The sequence below is a fragment of the Meleagris gallopavo genome, chromosome 1, assembly GCF_905368555.1.
Source record: "Meleagris gallopavo chromosome 1, MGAL_WU_HG_1.1, whole genome shotgun sequence".
In the NCBI taxonomy this organism is placed as follows: Eukaryota; Metazoa; Chordata; class Aves; order Galliformes; family Phasianidae; genus Meleagris; species Meleagris gallopavo.
This window is the reverse complement of record NC_139404.1, coordinates 36180534-36201445: the sequence shown is the minus strand read 5'-3', so window position 1 is coordinate 36201445 and position 20912 is coordinate 36180534. Positions and strand designations below refer to the sequence as shown.

The following is a 20912-nucleotide window of genomic DNA, read 5'->3' as shown; positions in this document are numbered from 1 at the left end:
CATGGTCATGTAGTATTACACTGTCAAAATTTTTTTCAGCAAAACTTTTCAGTAAGGCTGTCTGAAAGCTTCCTGTCACAAAACAGAATTCACAACTGGCATTTTCTTGCTAGTCACAAACTCTTCTTCCACACCATCAGAGATAAGAATAAGGAATGCATCCAGAATTGACTCAGACATATAATCAGAGAAGTGTGCAGTTTGTACAGAATTACTTAGAACAGTCATAGCTACAAAATACTACAGGTGGATCTCATGATACTGAGTGACTGGCTGATAAAATGGCATATATGAAATTCAACATTGGTAAGTGCAGAGAAATGCAAATGGGGGCAAAATAGCCATAACTGTACATATGCAATAATGGAGTCTAAGTTAGCTATAATTCAGGGAGGAATTCTTGGAGTAACTCCCTGAAAATGTCAGCTCAGTGCTCAGCAGATATGCAGTAGGCAAACAGACTGTTACAAATGATTAAGAAAAGAATAAAAAACAAAACATCATTATGCCACAGTACAAACTTACATCTATAAAACTCAAGCACTGCAGGCAGTTGTGGCACCACCCCTCTCTCGCTCAGCATATCAAAACAGATAGTATAGAACTTAAAAGTCAGAGAGACAGATGATAAGAATAAGAAGAGATGGAAAATGAATCCCATACAAGGCCAGATTAAGTATTTCTGAGATCTGAAAAAGGACAGCTAAGCCATCTATAAAATCAGGACTGGTACACAAGAAGCAAATGAAGAACAACCAGTCATAGATCCTTACAATGAAGAAAGTGGGTAGCTAAGGGACAGGTGGAATAAATGCACTTTATTAAATGAGACGTATGTAAATTACAGATCTCATTGCCACCAACTGTCACAGAGAGTAAAGAGCAACAGCTTCCAAAACATGTAACATACATTCATAAAAAGCAGTTCCTTTAGCAGCCCATGTATAACAACACCAGGCTAAGATCAATGATAGCTGGGATCTACTCAACTGGTTGTCATCTCCAAACTGGCCTCCACACAGAGCATGACAAAATACAATCCTGTGTAGCTGTTTTAAAATAGGCATGCTTTTGAAAAGACTGAAAACAATCTGTGTGATCTAATACATGACTTGAAGGCCAGCCCTGTCTGTGGACCCTTGCAGAATACCTCCTTGTAGTGAAGAACACTAAGTTTTTTCCCCCAGCTACCAAGACCAAGGCAACTATACTCCAGGAAATAACTGTAGAGGGCTCTTAACAAACAAGAAAGTGAGGTACAAGCAAAGAAAGTGGAAGAAACACTCTTCTGGAGGGTCTCAGTTGTATTCAGTGCACACCAAGCATCTAGCATTAACTTCTTGACTTGAATAATAACAAGAGCAGCCTATATGTGAAAGGATAACATGCCGAGTTCAGATTCCCCAAATAACTGTATAAGTAGTTTTATGTTGCAATTATCCGCCAGTTATGATAGCATATCACTAAAAAAGACATTCATGCATTTCCACCTCTTCTTCTCTGTTGGTTACCTATACACCAGGGGTTAAGTCAAAAGGTTATCAAATTTTATGGCTAGTTCCCCTTGGATTACTGAACAGAACAACCTCACTGTTTAGTCGCTGATCATTAGATCCAATACAAACTATACGATAAAAGCTTGCAGGGCAAGGTAAGGACAACTCCTCATTGCGTTACATACAGCATGAAGCTGCAACCTAAGGTTCAACAACATTAATTGAACTTGTTCTACTTTGTGGAAAACACAGGAGTACTTGGATTTGAAGGTCAGAGAAGCTGAAGTGACTAGATACTACAAGGCAGCCACAGAAGAAAAAAGACAAGCAAGTGAAAATCTGTGGTTAAGGGTTAGATAGTAGAGGAGAGCCTGTCCAAGTTTAGCTGAAAAAGCTCAACAATTACAGAAAAACACTTCAACTTGTAAATGTTGTAGTAATTCAGTTTTATGAAAACACACCAGCATTAATAAATATCCTGTGAATTTGAGAAGAAGCATTTTTCAGAGCAGATCGATTTTCTACAGAAATTAGTTTTGTTCCTTTCCGGACTTCCTCACATAGATATTTCAAGGTACTGTTGACTTCAATTACAAAGTAGACTGAAAAATTAAACACATTCAAATACGTCAAATGCTGCTGAAGCACATGTGAATGTACAAAACAGTACTCAAGATATTTCTTCTCCTCCATCAACCCCTGAATAACAGAACTATGAAACTATGCAACTCCACCAGCTGCACTGTGATTCACTGATCCTTTTTATCCTCACAGTACTTCATGGTAGCATAATCATTTCCAGTCATGTGTGACTCATCAAAGTATTTTGTAGTAAAGACAAGTGTTAATAATATGCCCTATTGTAACCACACAAATTACAAATCTTCATTTCCATACCTAAATTGTGCTTTCTCTGAATTTTTTCTGCTGCTCAAGCAGCTCTTAGGTACAAGCTAGTTAGGTGGTTTGAAATCCTTTCATAGCAAGGAATCTCAAGCTTTCTCAGCTCCTTTCTCAGAACAGGCTTTCTTTATCCTTTTTCACTTTTTCAAGCCTTGTCATGCTAGCCACTGAAGCTCTGAAAAGATTCATACTAGGTTCTTAACTCCAAGCTACCACCTCATCTCCTTGTTATGCCAGAAGTCAATGCAACTTCACTTGGCAGACAACTTGTATAGTACATCTCATATCAATCCAAAATAATTCTGTGGATCATCACAAGCTATAAAAGACAGACATAAGAAAAAGAATAAAATGTTAAATGTTGGTGCACTTGTTTTATCATTTTTTTCTTTTTAATTTTTTTTATCTTATTTTATTTGTTTTCATTCTGTTTATTTGGTATTTTTAAATTAAACATAAAAAGCAAATAGCATTCCACATTTTGTGAGGGGTAAAACAGCTGATCCCAATAAAGCATACTACTAATGACCACAGCCCCATGAAGAACACTAACTAAACTTCAGAGAATTTGAGAAAAGTCTTTGAAAGTAGATAACAAATGTATGCATGAATACAATTTTCATACAACCTGAGCATGGGATCATAGGAAGACTTTGAAATTTGGGCAGACTGCTACTATCACCTTTGCTGGTGCCTATTTCAAAAAGTAAAAGTTCCGCAGCCTGAAACATAGCAGATATTATCTGCAAGTTCTCCGTTGTCTTGCTCTAGAACTGCTTTCTTAACACATTTTAAACACATGGAGGTGCCAAGGAATACAAAGATTAATGAAGAAAGAAAAGCCAAGGCTGGGCATCACTCTTTTCATCATCAGAATTCAGTTAGTAAAACTGCATTAAGATGAGGAAAATTATTCTTTTAGTCTGGGGAAAAAAAAAAAAAAAAAAGTCTGACAGCAGCAGCAGCCAAAAATGTAAGTATTTGTTTCATGAATGTACATACACTCATACATCTCATACATATGACTTTACATAAAGCAGTATGTGTTACATTCCCACATACATAGGCTTCTATCTGAATTATTCAGGTAAGACTGAAAAAGAAAACTATAAAATTTTTTCACCACATATAGATCAGTCTCCTTTTTTTTTTTTCCTATGGTATTTAAAAGGAAACAATGAATTTACTGCAAAACAACATTATCAAATATTTAGAACTTAAGAACAATCTTCAGTAAAAAACTCAGCATGATCTACTGCTGTTCTTCTGCTATTCAACCATGAACTGTGATCTAATTAGCCAGAGGGATGGAGAACTACAAAAAACACAAAGCATGCAAATGATTCAGTAAGTATACTTCTTTTTTTTATATCATTCCATAGGAATCCACTTCCTTTCTTCTTCTTCCACCTTTTATTCCCTTCTTTAATCTTTACTAACCAAGGTATTGCTTGCTGTCCTAGGGAGACCAGCTGTAATTGAGGTTGCAAGCTGCTGTGACTTGTGACTACCATACTATTCTCTGCTCTTGGGAAAGGGAGATGGGAGAGGAAAGAGTGCTAGTATTCCCAGAGGTGCCCAATGAATGCTAATAACTTCCTTTTGCTTCTTAGACCCTCCCTAACTGCAGTCATTTCAAATAATGCATTAGCCTTCACGTCCTGTCCTAAACAGCCGTACAGCTCTGCTGCATGCTGTTAAACAAAACGTGTCGCTAAATATTTTTCAGGATAATCCACTGTGGGATAACTTTTTTAATACACATTAGGTCATTTACCCTTCAAAGAGAAACATAATCTGCTTTCAAATTATGCTGTTCCAAGTAAGAAGATAACGGACTCAGTTCTCATCTCTCACTGCTCTTGCTATGTCTCAACAGCACAGAGCAGCCAGAAAGCTGCCAGAAAGGAGCAATCGAGGATTTCCTAAGGGCATCATTTGGTGGAACCAAGCCAATGCAGCTGGTTCTCTGCCACCTGTCCTCATCCCACTGCTCAAGAAGGGTGCTAGGGGAAGGGGCTGCATACTGTACTCTAGCAATTTAGCAGCCACCACGAGATGCAACATACTCAAGAATAAAAACAACCATCTACAAGGCAGGCAGGAGTCACCATACTATTCCCAGAGTGGCAGAGCTCAGCCCATGCAAATGACTCCCTTAGAAAGTAGCAGGGGAAAAAATGCAAACAACTGCAGCCAGCCTGCTCCAGCTCTGCTCTCACTAAGTCCTGCCACTGTGGCATCTGACACTGGAAGAATCAAAGAGTTCTGTTAACACTATGGACACCTTTATGTAAAATCAAATTTATTGACTGGGTCCTGTATGGGCATAACATCACAAACTAGAGAGATTTTTCCACACTCCAGGCTGCAAAGAGAAAAAAAAAAAAAAAAAAAAAAAAAAAAAAAAAAGATGACCTTTGAGGATGTTTTCTAACCAAAAAAAAAAAAAAAAAAGCAAAGCAGGTAAAAGGCAAACCTAGAAAGTAAACGTCGCAGACACTTGACTGCCAGAAAATTAGGGGTTAGACTGGCAAGAGTTATCAATCTCTGAAATGAGTGGTTATTTTCCCACCACTGGCTATAAGAACTGTAAATAAATAGGCTAAATTTCTGGTTTCTATATGAAAAAAATACATTTAAAACTTAGCTAAACCCTGGGGGAGAGTCTGGTCTATAAATAAATAAAAGTACACATCACTCTCCTCCTTCACAAATGCTGTATCTGTCACTCAACTAGATGTCAACTAAGACCTGCCTCAGTAATCCATTTTCACTCCAGAGAACAGCTACTATGGTGGGTATACAGGATAACACTGGTTTGACTGACAGATGCTCAGGCTGAGGCTGGAATGCATGCACCTTTATGCCATCCTGCAGTGAGATCCTACAGATTATTTGGACCTTCATTTTTGCATCTCCAGAAAGAGTATGACTCTTAGAGCAACACGCTAACAGTCTTACTGCTTTGATGGATGTCAGAAGAGGAATTCATGCTGATGACAAGGCCAGAGACCTTAATGAATAAGTTAATGAAGTCAGATACGACAGCAGAATATAAGAGGCATAAGGAAACATGAAAAAACTCATACAGAGCAAAGCACAGCTAGAGTACTCAGGTTTCACACAGTACATGCTACCAAGCATATGCTCATTAGGACATGAAAAGAAAATGGTCCTTTCTCCTCTACCTCCTTGATTCTCCTGCTTATAATATGGAAAATGTAAGGAACTGCAGAGACTTTGAACTACACCTATAAGCAATACACAGGAGTGGAAAGTACCAAGAGTCTTCAACATTTCTTTCCATTAGCCAGAACAGACCCTAGATAAAGCAATGCTCTTGAAGGTACTGAATTGCAATCAAGCTCCTGGGATGATGCCTGTCACAAGAGCAATCACATGAGCTACTTCTCCCTCCTCTCCTTATTACTGCAAGGCTATGAATTAGACATGAATTAAGAAACTAATTTGTGCTTTTCAATTAAGTCTTAGTGCTGTACATACAAAGTACATCACTACCACAAGATACTTGATCTTCTTAGCAAAAAAAAAAATAAAAATAAAAAATAAAAAAAATTCCAAACTCAAGCCCTGCAACTCAATAATATTATCTGTGGCGTGTAGCTGAGTTTGTTAATGAAATAAATATCACATTTAAATATTGCATGTACTACAAGTGCTGACCAAGAGGTTTGTTTTTTTTTTTTTTAAAGCAGTAAGCACAACACGTATATACAGTATTTTCCTAGGGCATTCGACTTGCAAATTCAACCGAAATCAATAACAATGGACTGCAAGTTTGCAATTTATGTTTTTAACAGATTGCCCGGCATATTCAGTTTAGCACGGATGCTGATTACATAGGTTTTTGTTTGTTTGTGGCATATTTTGTAGCTACAGTATTTAAAAATTAATAAACAAAAGTCATTTTCAATATGCAAGAAACAGAATAGGCAAACAAATATTGATGTGATGAACCTGGAAAGGCTACAGTTTCTGTGGATTACTATTGTACTAGAGCTTCCCAACTAACTAAAACAATTCACAATAATAAGCACTGAACTGAGTAGAAAAGCATGTGCAGAACTAACCTTTACTGATGTTACTACAGAGAAAATTTCATACAAGCAAAAGAGATGAATCTGTTCATACTTGTGTGTTTTTCTAGCTCAATACTCCTACCTCCAAACACATTTTTTGTGACATGCTTTACTTTTTCTTTTTTTTCTTTTTTTTTCTTTTTTCTTTCTTTTTTTTTTTTTAATCTGTTGATGAAAGCTATTTGAGGGATACAAGGGTAGGATATTAGTAATGACAAAAAAAAAATGAATGAGTATTATAATATCACTATCATATCAGCATTTCAGGACATACAAAGATTAAACACTGAAAGTCAGCATTAGGCTTTAGAAATATGTCCAGTGCTTTCTGCATTAGCTGCTATCTGTTTATCAGATACATGTGTGGCCTCCCAGTGGTGAGTGGTGGGCTAACAAAAGTTACTTTTTACATGTAGGTAGGTTCAGAAAATAAGGCTCAACTCTGAAGCCAGGCAAAACTTAGGCTGCAGAGGAAGAAAACTTAAATTTAATTGAGGACTAATTCTATTTTTGATAGCTAAATCAGTCTGCTGTAACCAATTTGCTCATTCACAAAGAACTATCTGGTGTATAATTGCATCAATACTGATTAATAAATAATAACTGATGGAGAGACTATTTGCTGGCAGTTAATAACCAGTAGCAGAAGAGAGGGCCTAAGGCAAAGCCTCAGGTCTTTAACCCAGGCAGTCATTAACTGACAGAAAATGCCTGTCTTGAGGTCATTATTGCTATTATATACAGACATTAATACATTTTTCAAATGCAGAATAACCTGCTAAAATCTACAGGCTAGGATGTACAATAAGCATGAATTTATTTTAGAGAGAACTGACAGGGGTTTTTTTTAGCATCTAATAAATGACAGAATCAGCTGGGGAGAAAGTTATTCTGAATAGTTGTTCAACCTGATTTTCCTTTTTTTTTTTTTTTTTTTCCAACTATTAATGAAAGTCAGCTCTCCAGTCTCATCAGACTGATCACCCAGACTGCAGGCAAACTGCACTGCAGATAAGGAAATGCCCAGCCTAGCTCTCCAGCATCTCATGAATGGTCAGAAGCGTGACTGTGATTCCAATCCTCCTGACACAAGCATGAGTACAGAGCTGTGCTCACATGGAGCTGAACCTAAACTAACAATTCTTGTGTGATGCTGGCTGACTGTGACTTATATCTACTGATGCAACTCCATTCACTAACCCTTCCCAGGTAAAAATGACTTTTTTACATCTGCAGAATCAAGCGACTATCAGTGCACTGATCCCATTTTAAGATCTCTGTATTAGAGTGATGCCAAGCCAAATTGAGGGAGTCCCCAAACACAATCCTTACAGAATTCAGTGCAGGGACATTGATTCGGGCTTTCTGCAAGCTAGTTAGCACTATGGAAGCAGTAATTATCTTATTTTCCTTTAGCCAGATTTTTCCACAGCTCCTTCTCACTGGTCAGGATAAGACTAAGCTATACAAAAGTACAGAATTAAGATCTTTAGTAACCCAGAGCTTGTGATCTCTGACTATGCCTTAGAAAAAGTAATAACAAAATAACAGCAGTGCAATAACAGTTGCCCTTACTCTGGTATAACTCTTCTCATAAGATCTTTCTTAGCCTCAAGGTCTTTCTCAGTATCATGACAAATTACTCAGCCCTAATGACTGTGCAGTAATGTTTAATAAAACTAAAACCAAGACCCACCCATCACTAGAGCTTTCCTAAAGATGTATTGTGTATGGATTCAGATACCCAGAGAAGGTCTTGTCCCACACAGCTGACCAGGCTCTGGGTTGCCCCACATGCTGCCAATCCTGCAGTTCACACTGCCACCATTTTGGAACAGGAGCAGGAGTAGCCAAAAAGAAACCACAAAAATTCTTACAGCACTGTCCTTCATCAGCATTCTTCCTCCCATTCATCACCATGTCGTCAGCTAGCCACTTTCTGCTACTATTCCTCATTCTCACCCGCTCCAGCACTGCCTGCAACATTCTTCTATAACCTGTTCACCCAGATCTTTTCCTGAAACCACTCCTTTCCACATACTTTTCTTTTCTAGCAGATATTTGCCCTGACAAGAGTCATACACTTTAAAGCTGCAAGTTGTTTCTTCATTTCTGTAGTTATCTCCACATCCCATCCACACTGAGAGAACGATAGAAGATGAATCTCCCTGAAACATCTCTTCCCAGCAATGCATTCATCTCCACTGATAGACTCTGTCCCTGAGCGTTCACTCCTTCTACTAACTGAAAGAATAAGCAGGCAAGAAAAGCAAGGAAGAAAAATAACCTGAGACAGAGGTGAAGGAGGTAGTAAGTTTCCATGTCCACCTGACAAAGGAACAATGAGAAACAGAGGGTTTAAAGAATAGAAGCACTGCTAAACATGAAGTAGAGTAAATACCAATCCAGATAGGGGAAAAATGAGGCAAAGGCCTGATGAATGGGAAAGACAAATAGAGACAACAAAAAAGGAAGGAGACACAGAGATGGTGTGTCAGATATTACAATACAGCCAGCAATATTTTTGTTTTAAGAATTACTGACAAAGAACATAGGTATGAGGTATGATAAGGAAACACAATATATGAGTAAAAACCAGCAATCATGCGAAGGTATGTGAATTCCTTGGGATTATTTTACTGTGCAAAAGTGACAATACACAGATTCCACAAATTTCACTGACTACCGCTGGCACAGCTGCAGTGCAGTACAGAGCCAGAGATCAGCTAAACCTGCTCGTAAGGATGTCCCTGCTCCCTCAACATAACATTATCTCAGGGAGCATCCTGGTAGAACTGCTCTGCTTTCTAGTCCACAGCAGCACAGGTATCTGCACCACAGTCTCTTCTACAGGAATCAAGCTGTGCTCAAACACTAAGGCAGTACCAACTATTTGAATCATTCCCTGTAATCCCAGATGAATCTGAGCAACAAATTACACTCTTGTAATGCACATAAGAAGGCAATTCTGCTTTTAAATTACCTGCTCTGGAAGGGATTCTGATCAGACCTATACAGATTAAAGAGTTATGGGAATGATTCACAGCCACTGAGCTGTGCTCCTACAAAAGCACTACTTGTCTTAATTCCTCTTTCAAATTAATAGTAGTGTATGAAATATAAGTCTCCATGTGTGCAAGAATAATATAGGATATATCAATATTATTATTTGATTGGCTAACTCAGTTTTCCAAGTCAGTTTCTACATTTAACTTGGTATGTATTTGAATCTCATGCATGGATTAAAATTAATTTTGAGGTCAATGCCATTCTTTGAGAAAAACCGAACAGCCAGAAGTTAATCTTTTTTAAGAATAAACCTGCTTTTAAACTCACTGTTTTGTGTATTCCTTAGAAAGTTTATCCACCGTTGACCACAGCAGTTTACTAAGAGTGATCACCCAGGAGAGAGAGGAGATTTTAAGCATTAGAGTACTGTCAAAATCTGAAAGGATACTTTCCCTGAGCCCCTCTTAACAGTCTGTGAACCAAAATCAAGTTTGTGAAAGTACAAAAAACAAAAGTACATACAAGCTGCAGTCTTTCAGAGATCTATAAAATAATATACATCCCATTAATACAAGAAAGGCACCTTAATCGTAATTTAGATTGGAGGGTACCTCTCCATCTAGTTCTAATCCCCCCGCCATAGGCAGAATTGCCAACCGCTAGATCAGGCTGTCCAGGATTCCATCCAACCTCGCCTTGAACATCTCCAGGAATGGGAACATCCACAATCTCTCGGAGCAACTTGTTCTAGTGCTTTGCTACCTTCTGAGTAAAAAGTTTATTCCTAACATCTAACCTAAATCTCCCCTCTTTCAGTTTAAAGTCATTCCCCCTTGTCTTATCACTATCAGATCATGTAAAAAGTTGTCCCTCTCCTGCTTGTAAACTCCCTACAGCTACTGGAAGGCTGAAATGAGATCTCACCAGAGCTTTCTCTTCTTCAAGCTAAATAAGTCCAACTACCTCAACCTCTCTTCATAGGAGAAGTACTCCAGTCACTTGATTATCTCTGTGGCCTTCTCTGGACCTGCTCCAATAGCTCCACATTCTTACTGTGCCTGGGGTGCCAGACCTAGAGGCAGTATTCCAGATAGGACCTCAGAAGGGCAGAGTAGAGGTGGACAATCACCTCCCTCACCTTACTGGCCACCCCTCTTTCGATGCAGCCTAGGATACCATTGGCCTCCCAGGCTGCAAGAGCACACTGCTGGCTCATGTCCAGCTTTTTGTCCATCAAGACCCATAAGCCCTTCTCTGCAGGGATGCTCTCCATGTCTTCTTCTCCCAGTCTGTACTCATATCTGGAATTGCCTCAACCCAAGTGCAACACCTTACACTTGGTCTTGTTAAACTTTATTAGATTTTCATGTGCCCACTTTTTGAGCCTGTCCAGGTCCCTCTAGATGGCACCCCTTCCTTCTGTTGTGTTAGCTGCACCCCTCTGCTTGGTGTCATTATCAAACTTGCTGAGGGTGCACTTGATTCCACTGTCTATCCTACTGATAAAGATCTTGAAGAGCACAGGTCATCCAGTGTCTGGGGGACACCATTCATGACTACCCTCCACCTGGACATAGAGCTATTGACCACAATCCTGTGGCTATGACCATCTAATCAATACCTACCAAAATGTTTCATCACAGAGGTTAGGTTAATTTTCTTGAACATTCATTTATTTCCAGAAGTTAACTTTGTTTCATCATATATTTATGTTCACTTGCCAAGAATACAGGAACAAGTAAATTTTAGTGACCAAACAGCTTTAGAGGGAACCAAGAAATTTAGACTTGCCTGCACCAGGAGATCAAATTTCAAAAATTTACCTCGATAATAGGCACAGACTCCCGGGGTTACAGTATAAAAGCCATAAAATGATGGCTTACCTCAGCAAATCATATCAACAAAGCCAGCTCTAAGCTGTTTACCATATGTTAACACATAAGATATTCTTTCAACAAATCTGAACAATCTTACAGGATACAAGATTATCCCAATCTATACAGGCTTTTAGTTTTCAGGTCTTTGCCAAAAACTACCTACTAATTTGCAGCAACTGCTGACAAAGATCTGTATGGTGGTACACTCAAAGCTGTGGAGTAAACGTGTCTGTCCTACATGTGCTGAGCAAGAGACTCAAACATAACAAAGACCACTGTAGCCATCATGAAATAAATACTTGGATGTTGTCTTTGAGAACAGCAGAAAGCAATAGTTAGTGTCTATATTACATGAGTATACCTCTGTCTTCAAGATATCATACATACTCAAATAGCAGAAGTTTACAATTTATGTGCTGTGAACACCATAAGAAAATAAGAGGAAATAGGATGTATCTTTCAAACTGATGGTCATGAAGTTCATTCTTCACATTGCACATATTTGTTTACATGATGCTGAAAATTGAACAGCTTACAACTGTTTGGTTTTTTTTTTTAGGTGTGTAGAGGACATGTCAGAGAGATAATACAGTAGTATTATGCATGCTGAACTTGCAAATAATACATTGTATTAGAGCACAAAGAACATGAGACAGCATATATCAAAAACTTCCATCTTAGAGGAGTTAAAGGAGAAACACAAGTAACTGTTGTTTTCTGAAGCAGAAAAATATGACATTGTTCTGAGCTTAGGACCAAATCCTTCACCAGGAAGGATTACAATGAAGATCATCAACTCCAACCTGGATAGAAGTCTGTTTCAGTACTGATTGATAAGGAAAAAGAAATGGCCTGAAATCTCAGCCTGTTCTACTTAGGTCAGTCTTACAACTATTACAACAGCCTGAGGCAACCAATTACTCATCCCAAGAGCAATGCTTCTTGTACAGACAATCAATCTGAAGGTAGCAGCACTAAGAACTAGGTATCAGCACCACCATTCTCCCTTCTTACATTTTTTCGCACAGACACTTATGCAATCTTTTTCTAAATTAACTCACTGAACTGATAGAGAAATATCCTTGCTAAAAAAGAAGAAAAAAAAAAACAACGGAGAAGAGAGAGAGAGAGAGAGAGAGAGAGAGAGAGAGAGAAGTTTCATTTTTCAATCTTGTAAGTGAAATCAACTCAACTAATGGTTCAGCTAGCTCAGGGAGGAGCAGTTGGTCCCAGCCTGAAGAAGCAGAGCTAGGAGCCTTCCTCTTTCAGTAACACTGAGCTACACAAGCAGCACAGCCATCACAGGCAACCAGTGGAACTGCAAGCACAGGCTCAGAATTTCCAACATCATTACATTCCTCAGAAGAAATAATCTCAGAGAGCCATGTCCTAGCTATGTTTCTTCCTTCCCTTCAGTGGAGCCAAAGGACAGCGTATAGGTCTGTTGGCCATTAAATGATAGGGCTGAAGGGGAATGAAAGCCTCCCTTGTGTCCTTCCCAGCAGTTTCAGTGACAAAAAAAAAAAAAAAAAAAAAAGGCTGATTTCCTCATGATTTCAGTATGACCCAAGTGAGAGCCACCAACAAAGAGGGCTGGGTCTAAACTCCTTCATCTTCAGCACAGCCTTGAATCCTTACTAGATCTCAGGCAGTCACACAAAAAGATGGATCAAAGAACTGATCTGCCTGAAAACGCATTCACACATTTTCATTTATCTTTTCAGGTCAGTTCTCAGAACTGCATCGGAACTGTGCAGAGGTGAGCGCTGGCACAAGAAAGTAAAGAAAACTTCTGGCTGAGAGGAGGTGGGATCAGCTCCCTCTGAAGCAGCTCAATGCTCAGACACGCTAAAAGTTATTATGGATACATTCCATGTCTTGATCAACAACAGAAAGGAGGCAGGCAGTACTTTATGCCGCCAAACCACAGCACAAGTAATTGAGCATTTGTAGAAGCATAAAGGTAAAAAAGCACTTTGCTCAGGCACACAGCTAGAACTCCACTCTAGCCCTCAGCTTCCAAAAGTAGATCAATTTTGTTATTCACAGAAACTAAAAAGGAAGTATTTCTCCGAACATACACCTGAAAAATCAAGATGACAGCACTGTGAAATATTCTATTAAGCTGACAGCATTTCTCATGTATGTTTTGGCTTGTTATACAGTTCTGTGCTTGATATTTGTAAACAAAAACAAAACCGATATAAATAAAAGATTTCCCTTTTTTCTTTTTTTTTTTCCCCTCCACAACATAACTGCTGAAATCATGCTGAATTTGGAAATAACAGCTCCAGAAAGTCAGTGCTTCCACCAACATGGTACTGCACTCCATGGAAGCTGATAGGACATAAAGTCCTGCTTCTAAACAAGTTCTAAGATGAAATACTTAAGCAGCCTCTCAAGCTAGCACACAGCACACCACGGGGAATGTCAATATTAAAAGAAGGAGACTAACAACCCTTCCACTATTACTGCACCACAAACATTGCTATTGAATAGGCTGTAGGACAAGCAAGAGAAAACATACTAAGAAAATAAAAGTGAATTGAAAAGGATACCTGAAAGTTTAAAATTTCATCAGACAACAAAATTTACTAAACTTAACAATTAAAAAAGCACTGGGGAGAAATTAAAATATATATATCAGTAAACTTTTAGAAAATGCTCCAAACAATGCAGACTAACATTGAATGACCTGGCAAATTTTAGGATTGCTAAGCAAGAAAATTCTTTAAGTACTTGATGTTACGATCCCTTGCAAAAAAAAAGAGATTTTCAAAGTAGCAAAACGTGTCTGGTACAACATCAGAAATACTTACAACTACTCCACTCTTGGTGACTGTTTCCCGGTATGTAAAATTGCACACTGCCCAAGCAAGGTAATATGTGGACATGAGAGGGGTTTGTGAAAAGTGATCTGTAACCCATCCGTCTTCTTCAAAAACAGAAGTTTCAACTGGCATGTTGGACAAAGATATATAAGTTGCCTGATGCTTGATGCTGATTTTGAAAGTGGCCTTGTAGATGGGCTCATCAAAGCAAGGAAAGGCTTTTCTGGCATGAGTAGGAGAGAACTGCGTAACACCAAGAAACCTGGAAAAGAAGCAAACAAAAGCCAATGCAACAGTTACTGTCTGTGACCAGCACTCTATTCACGGGCAGAGTAAATCAGACATTGCTTGACTATTGTGGTTTAACAACAACAAATGTAGCAGTACAAGTCTACAGCATTGAACGCTGCTTTACCACTGTGGCCTTTCTTGATGTGAATTCTTACTACCTGTACTGTAACACAATCAATATAAAGTAATGGCCTATAAATTTTGTACAAATTTGCTGGCATCATGCTGATGTTAAATAATCCCTTGCCTTCCATCAGGCTTCAGGATCTCACAGAAGTTTTATATGTGGAAAAAAAAGTTGGCCAATATCGGTCATAAGCAAGCACAGACTCAGTTAAAGCCAGGACTAAGTAGCCTTTGGGGAGCTCACTCTGCCCTGAGACATTGACAGCACACACTGCCTTTCTTTGGACATTAGAACTTACACCCACACAGTGTACTCAGGGGGGTTGTTGCTTTCCACTGCTGATTACTTCTCTGCAAGTGGCACAGGTCTTAAACACACTGTGCTACAATACAGCAGTATTGCTACTGTGTATAGCCTCACACACACAAAAAAAATAAAAAATAAAAATAAAATAAAAAATAATAAAAAAAATTTAAAAAAATCAGGGATCTTTGCAAAATCACAATATAAGCAAATAATTACACAAGCACGGAGTAGTTTACCTTTTTTCAACATGTGCTTTTCTTATGTGGTATATTTTAAAGAGAACAAATACATATCAGTTCACACGGCAAAATATTCAAAGATTTCTGAAGAAGACACCAAGCCATTGTATAAAATGGGAAAGCTTTAGTTCAATTTAATTATAATAAAAATTATCATTAATAACAGTGATCATTTTCTTTGGAACTAAGCAGATTTTAATGCAGATGCTGAAAAGGAACCTTTGCAAGTAGAGACTTTCTCCAAATTTACACCATTCAGAGAAAACCATGCATACGATGATCGCTCTGCAGAAACAAGCTGAATTTAAAAGGTTGAACTGCAGTGTTCAATAGGAATATTTTCTGAAGCACACAGGACAAGAAAATGACTACAGCTAAGCTACAAAACTAAGTATGAAGGCTTTTAGAGAAGTATTGAATCATGTCTCAATTTTCAAGATTCCATCAGTGGAAATCACCATGCAATTTTAGATAGCTGGTAAACATTTGCCACAATTTTAGAGGTTGAATAATCATCTGTTACTCCTCTGGAGGAAGAGAGCAGGTGGATACATTTGATAAAATGAAAATGGTGGCACTCATTATTCATCAGTCCACAAGCATAATTCTACAGTACCAATAATGGTATCATATTCTGTATTCTGTAATATCTGATGCTCTCAAACCCTGAGGAGGAAATATAAGTAAATAAATAATCAGGAAACCTTTAAGGATAATTATTTTTTTCTAAAACTTTGTAGGTTTTAGAAATATTGCCAGCATTATTTTATAAAATTCATTAAGAAAAACTTCTTGAAATGTTCATTTATCTATAAAGCATCCATGCCTGAGACAACCAGATATGTTTTTAGGTGAAATGATCGCCTCTTTCATAAATCTATTAAAAAAAAAAAAAAAAAGATTTTTTCCCACCACTGAAGGTTTTACTGTTGTTTTTTTTTTGTTTGTTTGTTTTGTCTAAAACAAAAAGCTTTAGTAGACAAATCATTACCGAAGGAATTTATCATACTGCATTTGTCTTGCCTCACTATAAAATACAGATTAGTTACATTGTATTTCTGAATAAGGTTGTTCAGTATAAGGTAAAAAGTTGGTGCCAGGTATTCCATTATTATCAGTGAATTTGCACTAGTGCAACAAAGCCAAATCAGCCAATTAAATGAAGCAAAGCAGCTTAATTTATATGCAAAGTATTTCAAGTGGTCCTGATTCTGCATTCTAGGCACATGCTAAAGAGCTATAGACACCAACAGTAGCTTCAAGTGAGCTCGGAAACTTGTACCAGCCTGTTATTAATAAAGCCAGAATGATGAACTTTCAGCTGCAATTAACAATTTTAATGAGCTCAGATATACACGTAAATGCATAAATAGGGAATACTGTACATATGCTGACACCTTTTTAAAAAAAAAAAAAAAAAAGGGAGCATTTTTCCCCACTTTTTGGGGGTCCTATCTGCAGTCCTGTTAGGTGTTAGGCCATTGAAACAATCTCTTCACCGGTGACAAAACCGGTGACCTCTGCATCCTCTGTATTCACACAGAGGAATAGATAACATCCATGCAGACGTAACTGGGCAAACACTGGATGGTCGATATTCCATACTAAAAATACACCAGCTACCAGTAACAGCGGTGTTTGTAACGCACGCATTACTATCAAATATCGATTCGCTTATTGTGCCATAAAGTAAAACAAACAGAAAGTTAAAAACTTCTTCCCAAAGACTAAACTGCTTAAAAATAAAATAGTCTATGCTTCAAGGCCAGGCTGGATGTGGCTCTGGGCAGCCTGGTCTAGCGGCTGGCAACTGTGCACACAGCAGGGGGGTTGAAACTAGATGATCATTCTGGTCCTTTTCAACCCAGGCCATTCTATGATTCTTATCTATTCCCCTAAGCATTAGGAAGAACAACAAGCAAAACTTCCACCCCATACCAAAAATGAACAGTAGGTTGAGTAATTCATCCTGCAGATCCTTCTCTGGGCACTGACATTTTTATCTCCAGTTCCCAAGTATATCACCACAAAAGTTGTACTTCTGGGAATGACAGCCTCGCAGCCTGTCTGCTCAGCATACCTACAGCAGTAATTTGCAGGTATTTTAATTCCACCTCATCTGTTAAAGGAAGACGTGTGTTTCCTCAACAAGCTATCTATTTTGACATCTTAGTAGTGATAAGATGGAAGAATATGTCTGTTTGTTTTGTCTGAATAATATAAGATTCTCTTCTCTTCTTCATTTATGCCCAAGGTGGATGTTCATTTAAATTGTGTGTATATTACTATGGTACTCTACAGGAGCTCTGTATTAAATGTTTGTTGATTCAGTAATCAGCAAATTCTAGCACATAATGAAGAATAAGTTCATAGCTTATCACTTGAATTTCAGCTTTCAATTAAAGTAGCACAGATTGCAGTAAGAAAATAAGTACTTCATGCTACTGTGAACACTTTAGGCTAATTTATGACTTTCACCTATAAAGACACCAGTAAATGGACTAACTTTACGAAGAAAAGAATTACGAAACGAAGGCACTGTTACGCTTGTAAAGCTTCACAGTTAACCCATTACTCACCCCTGACGTACCACAAAAGTGAAAAATGATGTTTTAGACCCTTTTACAGCAACTACTCCTCCAGCAATGTCACTGTATTTTAATCGAATATAAAGACGTCAGAAAGCTGAAATTCTGCTGGAACATCAAGGTCCCTTGGAGCAGAAGAGAAGCCTTGCTGTCTGTCACAGCAGAAATCATCCATGTTTCGGGACTACACATGGTTATATGAGTTACATTAAAATCGGGCCACTAATCAAAATGCAAATTGCAAGAGGTTGCTTCTAATGAGAAAGTTTCGTGGTTTAGAATGTGTATTACTTATTTTATAACTCGGTGAGTCTTTAACTTTTTGATAGTCCAAGGGGAAAAACAGTGCTCATGTTAAACATCTGAAACTGTAACCCTGAACTGATGCCAGTTTTAAAAATAGCATTTTACCAGAAGAAACACGTGAGCTGGTGCAAAGAAACCACCACTGATTTCAACACAATACTACTGTACACAAGGTAAGGATTTTGCTGAATATAATTATATTCAAGTGCATTAAAAGCAAAATGCTTCGTATCCCAGAAGTAACACAGAAAGCTGTGGGAAGGGCATTTTACCCCTGCCTTCCATTCCTGTGCCTTAAACTCTCCTGATGGCTCTGAAAACAAACAGACTTTTCTCTTCCCCCCCTCCCCCTCCCCAAATCATAACAGGAGCACTGGCATAGAGGCACAGAACAGTAACTTAGAAGAAACGTCGCAGCACAAGCAGCTACCTGGCAGCTCAACTATTTCCACAGGAAGCTTAGGCAGGCAGGAGCAGTAACTGCTTAAACAACTTTTGCTGAAACAAATTTGCAAAGCGAATTATCCCCCCTGCTGTCGGCAGCCTTGTCCTACTACGTGCCCATTTCTACACAGGTCTGCAGAAACTCCCGATTGCCCCACTCGCTCACTCCTCTGCGATAAAGGCGTTTTATCTGCATCCTTTCCTACAGCCGTGCATTTTCAAATTTTCATTTTATTTCACTGCAGTGACAAACGGCTCAGGCAATTTCAATCCCACTTGCAATTCCAACATCAGACCGGTGAAAACTGCCAATAACCACAAGCATTGCGTGAGAGTACTGCTCTAACGCAGGGGCTGTCGATTTGAACTGGCGAGCGTTCTTTCCCTGCCTTACTTTTTTGGCCAGTTTTCAGCCTTCCTCTCGGCCGCACCGACCGATAAAGGTTCACCTGGGGAGCGAAGAAACCCCTTCGGCCCCAACTGCCACCACCGCCTTCCCTCAGCCCGAGCCCCTCTCCCGTCCCGGCCGCAGGAGCGGAGCGGGTCGCCGCAGAACTCCGGAAGCTCCGCCCCTCGGCGCCTCCCCGCCTCGCAGCACCGCCCCGCACCGCCCGAAGTTGTGCACGGGCCGCCGCCGAGGGGCGCGGATTGAGGCGTGCCGCCCGCCGGGCTCCTCCCGCCGTACCTGCGCTCGCCGTGCAGGACGTAGGAGCTGCGGAAGAAGCCGAGCAGCTCGTTCTCGATGAGCGCGTTGTAGATGATCTTGAGGTTGTAACTCCGCTGCACCTCCAGGCTGCGGTTGAGGACGACGACCAGGACCTGGGTCTGGGGGTAGAGGAAGGACCGTGCCACCCGCACGGCGCCCGCCAGCTTGTCCTCGGCCACGCGCACCGCCTCGATGTGCATGCGGTGGGCGTGCAGCACGATGTAGCGGCTGGCGTTGCGCACCTCCAGCTGCACGTTCACCTCCCCGCAGAAGGTGAAGTTCTCCATGAAGGCGCTCAGCATCAGGTTGTAGTGCAGCGGCCGCAGGTGCCGAGGCAGCCGTGGCCGGGCCCAGGGCGGCAGCTGCCGCCGCCGCTGCCACTCCTCCTCCTCCTCCTCCTCCTCCTGCTGCTGCTCCGCCGCCTCCTCCCCGCCCCGCGTCTCCTCCCGCGGCTCGGCCCGGCCGCGAGGCTGTCCGGCCGCGGGTCCCGGCAGGCTCCCGTTGTTGGCGGCCCGCGGGGGTCCGTCGGCGGCGGTGCCGCACTCCTCGAAGCGGACGCTAAGCAGCACGGCCACCATGGTCACGGCCAGCAGCGCCAGGATGGAGACGGCGAAGCCCAGCACCAGGCGCTTGTGCACGGCGATGTGCCGCTCCGTCGTGCGGGGTCGCGGCCCCGCCGCCTCGGCCCAGGGCCCCGGTGGCAGTCCCCGGCTACCGTTGCGCAGGGCTGCCTCCTCCTCGATCATCATGGGGGTGACGGGCGGCCGCTTCTCCCGCTTCTCCTCCAGGGCCATCACGGCAGCGCCGCCTCCGCCTCCCGCGGGGCCGCCGCCCCCCGAGGGGGCCCCGAAGGCATGGGAGGCAGCGAGCCGGGGGGGCCCGGGCGGCGCCGCTCACATCGCCCGCAGCCCCGGCCGGGGTGACGGGACGGGCTCGGGGGTGCGGCTGCGGGCTCTCCGCGCCGTCCGGCCGCTCCGTCAACTTGTGCGGCTGCTGCGGGGCACTTCAGCACATGCCGGGCAGCTCCCCCTAGCGCCGCCGTCCGCACGGAGCTCTCCTTCCCGCGCAGCCCGAGCCGCCGGGGCCGGGGTCGGGCTCCACGCCCGGCCCCGGCAGCGCCTGAGCCATGCGCGCCCCGCGCCGCCGCGCAGGGAGGGCGGTGGGGAGTGGAAGGGAGATCGGGAGGGCCGCCCCCGCGGGGCTCGGCCGGCACCGGGGGCGGCGGCACCGGACGGCGGCGCCTCCGCCTCCTCTTCCTCCCTTCGGCCCTGGAGAGTCGCTCCTCGCCGCTCCGCTCTTATTTTGTCTTTTCTGTCTCCTGCAGGTACAGAGCGCTCTCCCGGCTGGCTCGGGCAGAGGCAGCTATATATAGGCACCGGGGAGAGGCGAGGGAAGGGAAGGGATGGGAAGGGGGAGAGGCGGGCAAGCCCCGCCGCCCCTCGGCTCAGCGGCTGCTCCGGCTGCCGGCGGTGACGGCGGCGCCCCGGGGGAGCGGGCGGGGGCGGGAGGAGGGGGCGGCGCGGGGACGGGGGAGGCGTCCCGCCGGGTGACACGGCGGCTCCGGGGGGGCTGCGGGCGGGGGGAGCCCCGGCCGAGGCGGGAGGCGGACGAGGCGCTGGGCGACCGCAGCCCCCCCTTCCCTGAGCCTTGGGGTTCCCCGCGATCGCGCGCCTGAGAGCGCGCTCG

At 41.9% G+C, this 20912-nt stretch overlaps 1 protein-coding gene across 1 annotated transcript in view; it reads right to left on the bottom strand.

Annotated features, from left to right (window-relative positions):
• TRHDE (thyrotropin releasing hormone degrading enzyme) overlaps positions 1-20691 on the bottom strand; it is a 216505-nt gene extending 195814 nt beyond the window's left edge. The window contains exons 1-2 of the mRNA XM_085221385.1: positions 19206-20691; positions 14208-14481 (exon numbers count right to left, since the gene is read on the bottom strand). Coding sequence (XP_085077511.1) covers positions 14208-14481; positions 19206-20020 — 1089 coding nt within the window. The 5' untranslated portion in view covers positions 20021-20691. The remainder of the gene's footprint in view (positions 1-14207; positions 14482-19205) is intronic.
• Between the last annotated feature and the right edge of the window lie 221 nt (positions 20692-20912).